The 15,846-nt window shown below is 41.6% G+C and overlaps 1 protein-coding gene across 2 annotated transcripts in view; it reads right to left on the bottom strand.

The window, feature by feature from the left end:
- The window catches only part of gpc4 (glypican 4), a 64,037-nt gene extending 49,050 nt beyond the window's left edge, over window positions 1-14,987 (bottom strand). Inside the window, exon 1 of one of the 2 annotated variants that reach the window (XM_029771662.1) lies at window positions 14,250-14,987. In XM_029771662.1, coding sequence (XP_029627522.1) covers window positions 14,250-14,406 — 157 coding nt within the window. In that variant the 5' untranslated portion in view covers window positions 14,407-14,987. The remainder of the gene's footprint in view (window positions 1-14,249) is intronic. The other variant, XM_029771663.1, reaches the window with a different exon arrangement.
- Between the last annotated feature and the right edge of the window lie 859 nt (window positions 14,988-15,846).

Here is a 15,846-nt window from a genome sequence, read left to right as displayed (position 1 = left end):
CTCCCTGGCGCTCAGATTAGAGTTGGGCAATATGGGCAAAATATAATATCACTGCCTGACAGCATTTTATTTCTACATATGATTTATGGGTAGTGTTTAACTCTAGGATGGCAAATTAAATGTAAGCGTTTTTTTTTCTCTTTAATTTGGCTTTTTCCATTCTAATTGTTTATACTGACCAACCAAACTTCAACCCAATGATAGGTTACTATTTGTAGAACATTTCATTGGAATCAATCCCCCTGTATACCACCCAACCCATAGTGATAGTGAGCTCCAAAAAGTACAGTGACACATTGTTGTTTTGGCTCTGTACTCCAGCACTTTGGATATTAAATGATACTATGGACTATAAGGTTTAAGTGCAGAATGTCAGCATAATTTGACGGTATCGTCATCCAAATCGGGTGAAATGTTTAGAAATTACAGGCACTTCTTGTACATGGTCTCCTAAAATGTGGGGACTAAAAGTACTGAGACAAATTCACTTTGTGTATTAAAGTAGTAAAAAGTATTTGGTCCCATATTCACAGCACGCAATGACTACATCAAGCTAGTGACTACAAACTTGTTGAATGCATTTTTCGTTTGCTTTGATTAGGTTTCAGATTTTTCGCCAAATAAAAATGAATGCTAAATAATGTTGTCATTTTGGATTCACTTTTGTGAATTCGAATAAAATGTTTTAAACCACATGATTACGGATAATCCTGAATGACTCGTGAATAATGATGAATGAAGAAGTTAGACGCACAAATATCATACATCCCCCCAACAACAACAAAAAGTCAGTCAGGTCAGTCAGGTCAGTCCCCATCCTCAGAGTTTGGGATCAGCGCCTGAAGTCCTTCCCCACTCCTCACAGCTGGCTGAGTGACACCACCACTGAGTGATCTCAACACAAAAAAAAACACCACGGCTCAAATATCAAGGGAACAACAAAATACAACACAAAAGGAATTTCAGCAGTGAAAGAAGAGGCACTATGGAAAAAGGCTAATATAACAACGGCTGTAAAAAGCATTGGCAGAGGAGCAGCAGAAGATCTGACTGTGACAATACCAAACGACAACTCATATTGAGGCATGACAGCAAAGCCTGGGGGAGAAGTGTGTGAAAACGACAGCAGCGGTCTGTTTTGGCATGAAAATCATCTGGAAGCCTTCCACACAAAGAACCCCTGAGGAGTAGATAGTGGAGAGAGGGGAGGAAGGAGGGTATAGAGGGAGAGAGAGAACAAGTACAGCAGGGTATGGAGAAGAGGAAAGTAGAGGAGCAGGAAAACACTAATAAACCATTATGGAGACAAGGAAAAGACTGAGGGAGATTCACTAAGGCAGCAGGACGGAGAAAGAAACAAAACCCCTCTGGATTTGTTAGAGCAGCTCCTATGAGCTGAGTGGGAGGGGAAAGAGTCAGGGAAACATGAAGTGATATGTCAACCGGAGCGAAGGGGGAAAGAGAGACTGCCGACTTAACAGCATGCAAACAGGACGTGTTAACAAGGAGTTTGAGGGGGCGCTCCACGTCAAGCCAAAGTGTGGAAAGCCACAAACCCAGATTTCTCACAGCTCTTCTCAGGAGGAGGCGTGGGCCCGTAACCATAGAAATAAAAATCTGATTATATGGCCGTATACAAACTCTCTCAGTAGCACTAGAGAAAAATCTACAGCGCAACAAGCCAAACTGGCAGAGACACATGAGCCTTCAATTAAGGTCATGGTCTGTGTGCCTCAGTAAGTCACTCTGGGCCCCTCTCCCTTTCTTTGTTGTGGTGGTTCCTAGCTCCAGGGACCCTGGGTGAGGGTCTTGGTGGTCCTGGGTGAGGGTCTTGGTGGTCCTGGGTGGAATGTTGCAGGGAGGGAAAGCAGTCTGGCCTAAAAGGGGGTGCCCCATTGTTCCAACACACTGCATCCACCCCCCACTGATCTGATCTGTCGCTCACTGGGGCAGCTGGGAGGGTGAGGGGGCAGCGGGAGGGTGAGGGGCCGGCCGTCCAGCGTGAGGGAGGTTGAGAGATGGCAGCGTGACCACTACATCCTTCGAACACAGTGCCATTCCACTGCTGCTACTGATTTAGCACAACAAATGCTGCCAACTTGAATGGCATGTGTATTCCTATTAATCCCAACATGTTACATTAAAGGATCAACATGTTGGAAAAAGAACATAAGTTGAACACCAGCCAATGTGGCCAAACAGGTCAGACCTAAAATCCTTTAGCTACCGGACAAGACCGGTAAACCTACCTACAGGTACTATACTTTTCGGTTCAGGTCTTGTCAGGTGAAATGCTAAGACAGCCCATGGCTGAATTCCAAATTTAACCCCATTTCCTACAGAGTGCACTATGGAGCCTGATAAAAACGTAGTGCACTAGGTGTACTGTGTCCACAACAATGAAGCGGTTCACTTGTTTTTGTGTTTCTGTTTAGCTTAATACTGGTGTTCGGTAAGTCTCAAGGTTTCACAGAAATCCCTGGCCTTGAGTAGGGAACATGACAACAGTTGGTTTGTTTATTAGTTAATTATTGAAGATGTTAACACAGTCAGGGAGCAGAAGAGCACATATCAACAAGCTGCCCAGACTAATGTCCCAGTTCCCCTAGACTGCTCTTATCTGCTGAATGTTATGGCAATAACAAAAGCTGCTATTTACCAAACCATAAAGACGCAGGGCCCAAACCCAGCCAGCAAAGATATTCAGCAGGGGAAGTAGACCTCACACTCCTCCACTGCTAAGCGTCTTCAGCTCACTCACAGGCCAATGTGCTGAGGTCATAGCGGCATTGAGTTTCAGTCAATTCTCCGGACTGATTATGAGCGGGATGTTACTTCAGCAGAAAGTAGGGAGGGAAAACAACCCAAACCTTTTCCTCTTGGACTTTGATCCTTACCATTATCCCGTACCTGAGGCATGACATCACCGCCAGTGTAAACTGAAACAGATTTTTAGCTTGAGGAGTAGAAAGAGAGAGAAGTGCAGCGTGGTGCCTGGCCCTGGATGGAATGAAGAGCTGTTGACATGGTAGATACCCATCTGGTCGGTGTTAACCTCTCTGTGATAGGGGGCAGTATTTTCACGTCCGGATGAAAAGCGTGCCCAAAGTAAACTGCCTGCTACTCAGGCCCAGAAGCTAGGATATGCATATTATTAGTAGATTTGGATAGAAAACACTGAAGTTTCTAAAACTGTTTGAATGATGTCTGTGCGTATAACAGAACTTATTTGGCAGGCGAAACCCCGAGGACAAACCAACCAGGCATAATTATTTGAGGGCACTCTTTTCAATGGGTTTTCAATGGGAATCTAGATTTCTAAGGCACTTTCTTGCAGTTCCTATCGCTTCCACGGATGTCAAGTCTTTAGAAATTGGTTAATGTTTTTCTTTTGAGAAATGAAGAAGTAGCCCTGTTCAGAACGAGGGTCGAGTGAAGTGTACTGTTTGTTAGAGGCGCATGACCTGAAAGCTCCACTTTGTTTTCCTCCGGTATTTATCCCGTCTTAAATTTTATCGATTATTTGCGTTAAAAAAAATAACTAAAGTTGTAATAGGAAAGTTGTTTGAAATGTTTGGACAAAGATTACAAGGGACTTATGAGATATTTTGTAGTCATGTTGCGCGACTTGGAACCAGTGTTTCTCTGGATCAAACGCGCCATATAAATTGACATTTGCGATTAAACGACGGAATTAATTGAACAAAAGGACCATTTGTGATGTTTATGGGACATATTGGAGTGCCAACAGAAGAAGCTCGTCAAAGGCATGAATTATATGTTATTTCTGAGTTTTGTGTCGCGCCTGGCGGGATGAAATATGATTGTCTGTGTTAGTTTGATGGGGTGCTGTCCTCAGATAATAGCATGGGTTGCTTTCGCCGTAAAGCCTTTTTGAAATATGACACAGTGACTAGATTAACAAGTGTAGCTTTAATTTGAAGTATTGCATGTGTGATTTCATGAAAGTTTAATATTTCATTTGAATTTGGCGCCCTGCACTTTCAATGGATGTTGGTCAGTTGGGACATTAGCGTCCCATCAAGCCTAGAGAGGTTAACCGCTCTGTTTTTTGCATCTTTTGAAGAGCTTGTCCCCCCTGCCACCGTGCAGCAAAGCACTTGACACATTATCCCCCCAACATCTATGCCAGTGATCGAGCGCCAATGGCAGCGATTTTATCACCCCCCACCCCACATACACACCTGATCCCTCTGTAGCAGACAGGCAGGGTACTCCCTATAGAAGTACTAGGGCCTGAATGTGGTGGCAGCTTGTAACCTTGGCAAAGTTCTGTGAATTCAGCCATATGAGGTGTCCCTGATTGTCTAGAGTAGATGTTTTACCCTCAGTAAGGTTCTATGCATTTCTTGGTAGAATAGAATGTCATGCGCTCATAACGCACGTTCTACGTTATAATAACAGATACCACTAACACGAACTCAAAATGTGCCAATAGGTCACAGTTACCATGAAAGTTGGAAAAGACAGACCATGGTATAAAGAAACTATTTAACAATGGACTCTGTTGTTACTCCCTATCTGTCAATGCTTGAGCATCGATGGGTTTTGCATTACAGTTTCATTACATTAAAACCTCAACTATTAGTCAGGATTCCAACTAAGCTCCTGGATTTAATTTGCATGGTTAAACAGTTTGTGTCAAGGGCTACATATACAATAAACAGTGTATTCCACCAATCACTGATTTATGGCCATTTGGAGACAACAGCTAAATAAACACTGCTATTTCAGTGAGGCAGAGCCTGGAATGTAGCGTAGGAGGATGGAGTATACTTAAATAATAATACCCTTGGAATTGGAGTGTACTTAAATAATAATACCCTTGCTGATTAATCGCTGGGAGGGAAGGGAGAGTGGAACTGGTGACAATGAGACAATGTCATGCATACAGTGCATACGGAAAGTATTCAGACCCATTACCTACGGACATGGTCCCACAGTTGACAGTGCATGTCAGAGCAGGAGCCATGATGTCAAAGGAATTGTCCGTAGAACTCAGAGGATCGTGTCGAGGCACATATCTGTGGAAGGGTACCAAAACCCTGTGGGGATGTTTTTCAGTGGCAGGGACTGGGAGACGCGTCAGGATCGAGGCAAAGCTGAACGGAGCAAAGCACAGATAGATCCTTGATGAAGTCCAGAGTGCTCTGGAGCAGGTTATCAGACTGGGGCGAAGGTTCACCTTCCAACAGGACAACGACCCTAAGCACACAGCCAAGACAACGCATGAGTGGCTTCGGGACAAGTCTCTGAATGTCCTTGAATGGCCCTGCCAGAGCCCGGACTAGAACCCGATTGAACATCTCTGGAGAGACCTGAAAATAGCTGTGCAGCGACACTCCCCATCCAACCTGACAGAGCTTGAGATGATCTGCAGAGAATAAAATGGGAGAAACTCCCCAAATAGAGGTGTGCCAAGCTTGTAGCGTCATATCCATGACACCCCGAGGCTGTAATCGCTGCCAAAGGTGCTTCAAAGTTCTGAGTAAAGGGTCTGAATACTTAAGTAAATTAAGTAAAATTCTACAAACCTGTTTTTGCTTTGTCATTATGGGGTAGTGTGCGTAGATTGATGAGGGGGGAAAAAACTATTCAATCCATTTTAGAATAAGGCTGTAACGTAACAAGATATGGAGAAAGTCAAGGGGTCTGAATACTTTCCTAATGCACTGTATTTTCTGTTGTGTGTGTACAAGTTTTACTGTAATACCAGAAGTCCTCACAAGAATAGTAAACCAACTCAAATTAATTGTGGTCGGTCCTTAATTGTAAAAAGGCTATTTTAGTCTTAGGAGTTAGGTTTAGAATTAGTGAGTAAGGGAAAATTGGTTTAATGGGAATCAATTGTTGGTCCTCAAAAAGTCCTCAAGTATAGTATAGTCCTCAAGTATAGTGTCATGTCCAGTGTGATGCCTTGACCAATTCAGAAAGACAGCTTTAAAATGTGGGTTAAAGACAATAGATGTTTTGACTCACTGCCAGATGAAGTGGGGCAGAACTCAGAGCCCAGAATGGAGGGGCGCTCAATTAGATTTCACTTCTCCCTAGCAACACAAAACACTGAATCCAGGCAGGGGCATTTGTGTTCCCCTCTGATTTTTGAGAGCCCCAACTCTATTTGGCAACAGTAGACCTTGTCACTCTCCCTGGATCAATTCTCAGTCTATCGATGATAAAGAGGTGCTCATTGAAGTTGGCCCAGGCTTCTATATTGGGTAGGCGCGAGTGTGCGCGTGCACAAGCGAGACAGATGCACAACACACAAACCTGCTTTTTATAATCTGCCTAATTTTAAACTTCACAACAAAACAGAGATCCATCACAATGAATACAGGTGTGTTGGGGTACCCTCAATGACAGATAACCAAAGATAAAGAACCTGGTAGAGGCATACTGCTTAGATTGCCTCATTACAATCTAGACCTCAGCCAAAGGACAGTGTATGGCAGTGGTCAAATAAACTATACAGAACAAAAATAAAACGCAACGTGGAACAATTTTACTGAGTTACAGTTCATAAGAAAATCAGTCAATTGAAATGATTTAATTAGGCCCTAATCTATGGATTTCACATGACTGGGAATACAGATATGCATCTGTTAGTCACAGAACTTGAAAAAAAAAGTAGGGCATGGATGAGAAAAACCATTCAGTATCTGGTGTGACCACCATTTGTGACCGACCGGCTCGATCTTATGAAATGGTGTTTTTAAACATTTGATAAAAGTGGAGAATCAGGGCTAATGAAATGGTATGTCATACAGTTGGGAAACAATGGGAAAGTAATTATGCTTCGAAAGTTGATAAACCTGTAACCTCACGTTTGAGAAGATGGCCGTTGAATGTTTTGGTACACCTACTGGAGAGCACTTTGTCTACACCCATTCAGCATTGTTCACACCCTCTAAAGCCTTAGCCCCACCCATCTCTAAGGATTCGCATGTGAGGTTATGTACTAAACAACCAAAAGATATAAACCAGCCTTTAGCGTTGACACTACGGGCGTGTTAGTACATTTTATTTTGAGTGGCAGAGTGCGCTCCGGGTGTTCGTAAATTCAGAATGTTTCGCTCTCGGAGCGTTCAGAGCGCGCACACACTGGATGATCTAGTCGAGACGTAGGGTTGATCCGAGCATTCTGACATAACAGCAGTCAAGCTAACTGACTGAGGTTGGCTAGCTTGCTATCTACTTCCAGACACAAACGAGAGAACAGCTCACTGACCATTTCACTCACCCTAGAAGAGCTGGTTAGGCTGTTTTTAAATGTTATCCAGAGCGTTGAATGCAACTGTGCTACTGGCAACAATTTAATTAAGCTTTTTTGCCAATGTTTACTAACACAGACATATTCAATGAGCGTTGAGCATTTGGAAATTCATCAGTTATTCTGTGCTCTGGCACCCTCAGACGAGAGTCCCCAGAAATCTGAGTAGATAGACGTAGCTGGTAAATTTGCTCTGGCTATCGACAGTTGTTGCAGTGACATCATGAACATTCTATTGAAATGGTTACTTGCATAGTGGAGTCTTAAGACATGAAGCTAGCTAAACAATTAACCATAATCCCAAAGTTATTACCCTGCATGAATTTGCAGGTAGCAAACCAACCAGGTTCAATGTTAGCTAGCTAACATTTGGCTATAACTTGCAATGCAAATTTACGTCATTTAGCAGACGCTCTGAGATACTAATAATATAACTACACAGATCACACAAGGTTAGCTAGCGAGCCAGCAAGCTAACATTAGCTAGCCAGCTAACAGTACACCAACTTGAACTGAAAATGACTGACAAAAGTAGAAACATGTCATATCTGAAAATGTAGCTAGCTAGACTTATCTTACCCATATACAGTTGAGTTGGAAGTTTACATAAACTTAGGTTGGAGTCATTAAAACTTGTTTTTCAACCACTCCACAACTTTATTGTTAACAAACTATAGTTTTGGCAATTTGGTTAGGACATCTACTTTGTGCATAAGTAATTTTTCCAACAATTGTTTACAGATACATTATTTCACTTAACTATCACAATTCCAGTGGGTCAGAAGGTTAGATACACTAAGTTGACTGTACCTTTAAACAGCTTGGAAAATTCCAGAAAAAGATGTCATGGCTTTAGAAGCTTCTGATAGGCTAATTGACATCATTTGAGTCAATTGGAGGTGTACCTGTCGATGTATTTCAAGGCCTTCAAACTCAGTGCCTCTTTGCTTGACATCATGGGAAAATCAAAAGAAATCAGCGAAGACCTCAGAAAATAAATTGGAGACCTCCACAAGTCTGGTTCATCCTTGGGAGCAATTTCAAAATGCCTGAAGGTACCACGTTCATCTGTACAAACAATAGTACACAAGTATAAACACCATGGGACCACGCAGCCGTCATATCGCTCAGGAAGGAGACGTGTTCTGTATCCTAGAGATGAACGTACTTTAGTGCGAAAAGTGCAAATCAATCCCAGAACAACAGCAAAGGACCTTGTGAAGATGCTGGATGAAACAGGTACAAAAGTATCTATAGCCACAATAAAATGAGTCGTATATCGACATAACCTGAAAGGCCACTCAGCAAGGAAGAAGCCCCTGCTTCCAAAACCGCCATAAAAAAGCCAGACTACGGTTTGCAACTGCAAATGGGGACAAAGATCGTACTTTTTGGAGAAATGTCCTCTGGTCTGATGAAATAAATAGAACTGTTTGGCCATAATGACCATTGTTATGTTTGGAGGAGAAAGGGGGAGGCTTGCAAGCCAAAGAACCCCATCCCAACCGTGAAGAACGGAGGTGGCAGCATCATGTTGTGGGGGTGCTTTGCTGCAGAGGGTGACTGGTGCACTTGACAAATTAGATGGCATCATGAGGAGGAAAATGATGTGGATATATTGAAGCAACATCTCAAGACATCAGTCAGGAAGTTAAAGCTTGGTCATAAATGGGTCTTCCAAATGGACAATGACCCCAAGCATACTTCCAAAGTTGTGGCAAAATGGCTTAACCTGTTTGGGATAGGGGGCAGTATTGAGAATTTTGGAAAAAATATGTGCCCATTTTTAACTGCCTCCTACACCAACTCAGAAGCTAGAATATGCATATTATTGTTCAGGTTTGGATAGAAAACACCCTAAAGTTTCTAAAACTGTTTGAATGGTGTCTGAGTATAACAGAACTCCTATGGCAGTCAAAAACCTGACAAGGTTTCATGCAGGAAGTGGCCTGTCTGACAAGGAGTCGTGCGTCTTGCATGTGTTTATTGAAAAGTAAGGATCTTAGCTGTAACGTGACAATTCCTAGGGCTCCAATAGGCTCTCAGAACCCGGGAAAAACCTGAACGATGACGAGGCGGCCTCTGGCTGAAACAGATTATCGCCTTTGGTAAGTGGCCGATCAGAGGACCATTGAATGAGGCGCGTGCACGATTCGCCCCCGTGGAGAAATTTCATTCGGCTGTTTAGGCTCATTGCAGATTCCCGGTCGGAATATTATCACTTTTCTACGAGATAAATGGCATAAAAATTGGTTTTAAACAGCGGTTGACATGCTTCGAAGTACGGTAATGGAATATTTAGACATTTGTCACGCCATGCGCCATGCTCATGACCGTGATGTAGCATTCTGATAGTGTCTAGAACTCACGAACAAAACGTCGCTGTTTGGATATAACGATGGATTATTTGGGACCAAACCTACATTTGTTATTGAAGTAGAAGTCCTGGGAGTGCATTCTGACGAAGAACAGGAAAGGTAAGAACATTTTTCTTATAGGAAATGTGAATTTGGTGAAGGCTGAACTGGGTGGGTGTCTAAATAGCTAGCCCGTGATGGCTGGGCTATGTACTTAGAATATTGCAAAATGTGCTTCATCCAAAAAGCTATTTTTAAATCGGACATATCGAGTGCATAGAGGAGTAATGTATCTATAATTCTTAAAATAATTGTTATGCTTTTTGTGAACGTTTATCGTGAGTAATTTAGCAAACTGTTAGTAAATTCCCCGGAAGTTTGCGGGGGGTATGCTTTTTCTGAACGTCACATGCTAATGTAAAAAGCTGTTTTTTGATATAAATATGAACTTGATTGAACAGACATGCATGTATTGTATAACATAATGTCCTAGGTGTGTCATCTGATGAAGATCATAAAAGGTTAGTGCTGCATTTAGCTGTGGTTTGGATTTATGTGACATTATATGCTAGGTTGAAAAATGGGTGTCTGATTATTTCTGGCTGGGCACTCTCCTGACATAATCTAATGTTTTGCTTTCGTTGTAAAGCCTTTTTGAAATCGGACAGTGTGGTTAGATTAAGGAGAGTCTTGTCTTTAAATAGCTGTAAAATAGTCATATGTTTGAGAAATTGAAGTAATAGTATTTCAAACGATTCAAAAATCGCGCCACTGAATTCAGGTGGCTGTTACGTAGGTGGGACGAATTCGTCCCACATGCGCCAGAGAGGTTAAGTACAACAAACTCAAGATATTGGAGTGGCCATCACAAAGCCCTGACCTCAATCCTATAGAACATTTGTCGGCAGAACTGAAAAAGCGTGTGCGAGCAAGGAGGCCTACAAACCTGACTGAGTTACACAAGCTCTGTCAGGAGGAATGGGCCAAAATTCACCCAACTTATTGTGGGAAGCTTGTGGAAGGCTACCTGAAACATTTGACCCAAGTTAAACAATTTAAAAAGGCAATGCTACCAAATACTGAGTGCATGTAAACTTCTGACCCCCTGAGAATGTAATTAAAGAAATAAATCACACTACTATTATTCTGACATTTCACATTCTTAAAATAAAAGTGGTGATCCTAACTGACCTAAGACAGGGAATTGTTACTAGGATTAAATGTCAGGAATTGTGAAAAACTGAGATTAAATGTATTTGGCTAAGGTGTATGTAAACTTCTGACTTCAACTGTACATGGATGGACACTTCCCTCTGTCAGATGCCATGGTTGCCCTTAGTTTGAAGATGTAATCCGGAGACAGGTGTTTTATATAAAGACTGCAAATATGCAGACGGAGTCAAAGAGAACAATCAAAACGTCAGAATTCTCTCCATCACCTTAGCTATCATACTAATTCCACTGATTTCAAAACTCTGTCCTCCAGAAATTGCAGAGCAACACTTACGCAGTTCTACTATGTGATCTTTCAAAAAAGCCACGCTAGAAAGGATTACCTACACATACTGACCAGCTCATGTTATAGACAGAAGCATCCTACATGGTAGGCTAATCCTAACTCATCTCTCGGCATGTCCAGGCCACTCATTATCTCAGCCAATCATGGCTAGTGGGAAGGTTGCAGACCTTTTCAGTGGCTAAACCAACTAGGCTCGTGATTTAACAATTTTATTTGTATATACAGATAGCATACAAGTTGGTTATTAAGGCACATGAAAGTTCACGTTACAGAAGGGATTTCTGTCAAAAAAACACAGTGATAAAAAATGTACGTTTAAATGGCTCTCCTGTGAAATAGTGACGCGCGACATAGGTTTAGTTTCCTGAAACCAGTCCCATTTGCCTCATGCAGCACGACACATCTCCTTCGCATAGAGTTGATCACGCTGTTGATTGTGGCCTGTGGAATGTTGTCCCACTCCTCTTCAGTGTCTGCAAAAAAAATATTAAAATGTATGCACTCACTACTGTAAGTCGCTCTGTATAAGTGTGTCTGCTAAATGACTCAACTGTAAAATGTATGTGAAGTTGCTGGATATTGGCAGGAACTGGAACACGCTGTGTCATACACGTCGATACAGAGCATCCCAAACATGCTCAATGGGTGACAAGTCTGGTGAGTATGCAGACCATGGAAGAAATTGACATTTTCACCTTCTAGGAATTGTGTAGAGATCCTTGCCACATGAGGCCGTGCATTATCATGCTGAAACATGAGGTGATGGGGGCGGATGAATGGCACGACAATTGGCCTCAGGATCTCTTCTCTTATACCTGTGCATTCAAATTTCCAGCGATAAAATGCAATTCTCTGGCAACAGCGCTGGTGGACATTCCTACATGCCAATTGCATGATTCCTCAAAACGTAAGACATCTGAGGCATTGTGTTGTGTGACAAAACTGCACATTTTAGAGTGGCCTTTTATTGTCCCCAGCACAAGGTGCACTTGTGTAATGATCATGCTGTTCAATCAGCTTCTTGATATGCCACATCTGTCAGGCGGATGGATTATTTTGGTAAAGGAGAAAGGCTCACTAACAGAAATGAAAAACATGTGAGTAGAGATTTTTATGCATATTTCTGGGGTCTTTTATTTCAGCTCATGAAACCAAGATTTTACATGTTGAGTTTATATTTGTGTTCAGTGTAGTAGCACAGATGTCAACACTATGAATATAACAGTATAAAGGGGATATTCAGTCACACCAACTTTCTCTAAACATGTCACCTGATTTGTTTTTGACCAGACATCTTCAACATGCATTATGCAGGTTGCTAATACGGGGGACCAGTACGGGAAAAAAATAATTATGAAAAGTATGCATTCACTACTGTAAGACGCTCTGGATAAGAGTGTCTGCTAAATGACTAAAATGTAAATGTAATTTCAGTTTGTGAGACAAAAAAAGGAAGTATACAGTAGAGAATCATTCTACCATCTAAACCACTGTGAAATTTTACTATAAGCAACAACAAAAAATTCAGTTGGTGTACAAACAAAGTAAAAGATGCAAAAACAAAAGTTACGCATAGAAAGCATAGAAATAGTACACAGAACAGATCTACTGCTTGTTAGACTTGCTTTCAATCAGAATGACATATCTATTACTCACATTTCTATGTGAATTTGGTTAAGTTACATATTGCAGCTTTAACAAATCAAGGTGCTAAAAGGACAACTCTTCAGTTAATCTAAGGCCTGGGGTGAAGGAAAAAGGCAGACATAGTACAAACAGGTTATAGGCTGACTAGTTCCAGAACAAGGATTTCTATAAGGTACATGAATAGAGGGAATCCTATTATTAGGTGCCGCAAAGAACCAACATGCCATAGAGATCCTGTCTAATTCCTAATTCTATGCTAATGACCATGTCTATTAAAAGTTAAGATATAGATACTGTGACATCTATTAGCTACTTCTATAGAAAAGGAGAAGAGACCAAAACTACATTCAACATTTTAGATTAATCTAATATGTACTTAAAGTTCCAACACAGTGGCAAAACATGAAATTTACCAAAAACTGAAACGGCGAAGGACGAGAGGAGGGTGGCATTTAAAGTATGCGGGGCACAGGGAGGAACATCGTAGTCGCCCCCCCGCTGTTCCCCTGTACGGCCATTTGGAATCTCCCCGAAAATGTACATGACTTCCAACAGGAACTATACAGATTATTAACTGAAAGTGTAGCCTATTGAGGGTTCACTTCGTAGTCACTCGCATAAAGACGACTTTAGACGATGTAAAAAATATTTAGGCTCAGGTTTTTGTCCCCCCCTTCTCAAACGTCTAGCTTTAACTTGTCTATCTTACAAACAAATAAAAAACATCAAATATACTATTAAACCGATAGATTGCCTACGGCATGCTCTAAATCTACTTCTGTCAAATACATGACCCCATTTTCCTCTAAATCACGGCAGGTTGGCTGATAAGGGCCAGCCACAAAGACACTACTTCGGAAGCCAGGGAATAACCCATAGATAGGTCTGTTGTTTGTACCGGACTACAGAGTTTGTGTATTGTTTTAGTTCATGTTGTTGTAAATCAGCAAAAAGTTTTTCCTAAATGAACGAGGCTAGTATTTGCTTTTGTGTATTTGCTGTAGAATAAAGGCCTAGTAAAAAGTAAATAAGGCAACAGCTATGGAAGTTTAGCCTATAGGAGTCAGAGTGATGAGTTGAATTATTTTAAAATCAAGTCATAAAATCTGTCATGAATACTAGGATCACTTATTGGTGAAGTGAATCGTTCAACTTTGGTAGAAGATCGTAGAAAGATAGGTAAGTTTGACATAGGCTTTGGCTATGAAATTATTTTCAAATGTTACATTGTTACACGATAATGTTACATGTTTACTTGACTGTAACGTTGTAGTTTTAAATGTGACAATGATATTCATATAAAGACATAAGACAGTAGGCTACACACCTAACCTAAATGACAGACGAACAAATTTAGAAAACTTATGGTTCTGGCCTAAATTAAACAAAGAAACGGTGAAATAACAAATTAACAAGATCTAAAAGGCACATTTACCGTGTATTCCTTTGTTGGGAACATCATTGGAGTTGAAGCCTTTGGAACTGTACGCAGCCCTAACTTCATTGCAGCTTGTCGACTTGGGCTCAGCCGTCGTCGAAACAAACAGCACGGCAAATGTGTAAACCGTAGAAAACACTAACATCGTCTTCATTGAGTCGGTTAAATAAAAGTTTAAAATATAACCGCAACGCAAAAACACGGGAAAGGCGCTCAGCTGTAGGCTATTACTAGGTCAGAGTTTCAACTAGCACGTTGAATTTCCTCATGAAGACCCTGACTTCTTTCCAACTTCGCTGGCAACGAAAGTTCTAAAAGTTAAGTTGGCAGACTAACTGGATTCTTCATTCACAGCCGTGATTTGGGCCACCTTAAACAATTAAGACTAAATAAATAATGAAGGGAAAGTTGTTTTTTTAAACGCGAAAAAGAGTATGAGTTTCTGTCTTCAGCATGTATTTCGAGTTCCAGACTCTCCGATAGAAACTCAAAGCAGGCAACAAAACATTGGTTTCAAACTTTTCTACATAAGCAGCCAAACTTATTTTTTATAATGTTCGTGTTTAAAGTTGCGTCCACCTCGACTTCAGTTCCGACAAAGGCCAATGACGATGAAAAGTAGAGATACCCAAAAGTTTTTGCAGTCTTCAGCGCGCTGCAGTTGCTTTACAGACAGGACACTAGACTGTATTATGTGCGTGCTACAGCTCAGATGTTAGACGCCTAGCAAAGTCCCAGGGAAAATATCACTTGCACACTCCTCGCGTCCTCTCTCCTCGCCCCATTGGAGAAGAAAGCCAGAGGTCCCGCCCCTCTGACCTTCTCCTCCAATGCGTTTTGAGAAGGAGGCGAATAGAGCGGATAGAGGACTCGAGAAGTAGACAAACTGAGTTCCGGACAAAGACTTGGGAACACAAAACGCCCGGGGTGGAGCATTGACCGGACGTTAAGTAAGCCCTTGCCACTGCGATCTCCAGCAGCCAAAACGCACATTGATCTGGGTTTAGAAAACCAGGAGTTATTGGCAAAATATCTGTTTTGATTGGTCAAAACACCATTTTGTTGGAAACGCAGACATAACGCAGACATGTGTAAACGCAGACATATAGATCTACTTGAATGTCAAACTTTATTGTGCATTAGTAACAAGAAGTGTTGGCCTCTGCAAAACCTACACTTTTCTTACCTGCACTTTTCTTTCCACCAAACCTTGACCACATTTAATCTCACCCAATTACCCTCTGAATTCCACTGTGGACCACTTGTACACTGTAAACACACTGACTGCATCATTACTTCCCAGAAGTGTAGAATGGCAGATACATACGGTGCCATGTGTGCAACATTCAAACAAATGACAAAACCCCTGTCTTCAGATCCCCTGTCCTCAAATCCTGTCCTCAAAGGCCTCAGACAGCAACAGACACAGGTACAGCTACACTGCCGGGGAGAAAGTAGGTTGCTTTCTAAGTATGTCTGCCTGTCTTGAAATGGGTGTGTAGTAGAGTACTAGGGCTGCATCCCATATGGCATTCTCTTTCCTATTCAGTGTACTACTTTACAAAAGGAATAGGGTGCCATTTGGGAACCATAG

The sequence above is a fragment of the Salmo trutta genome, chromosome 13 (assembly GCF_901001165.1).
Source record: "Salmo trutta chromosome 13, fSalTru1.1, whole genome shotgun sequence".
In the NCBI taxonomy this organism is placed as follows: domain Eukaryota; kingdom Metazoa; phylum Chordata; class Actinopteri; order Salmoniformes; family Salmonidae; genus Salmo; species Salmo trutta.
This window is presented reverse-complemented; position numbering and strand designations above follow the sequence as displayed.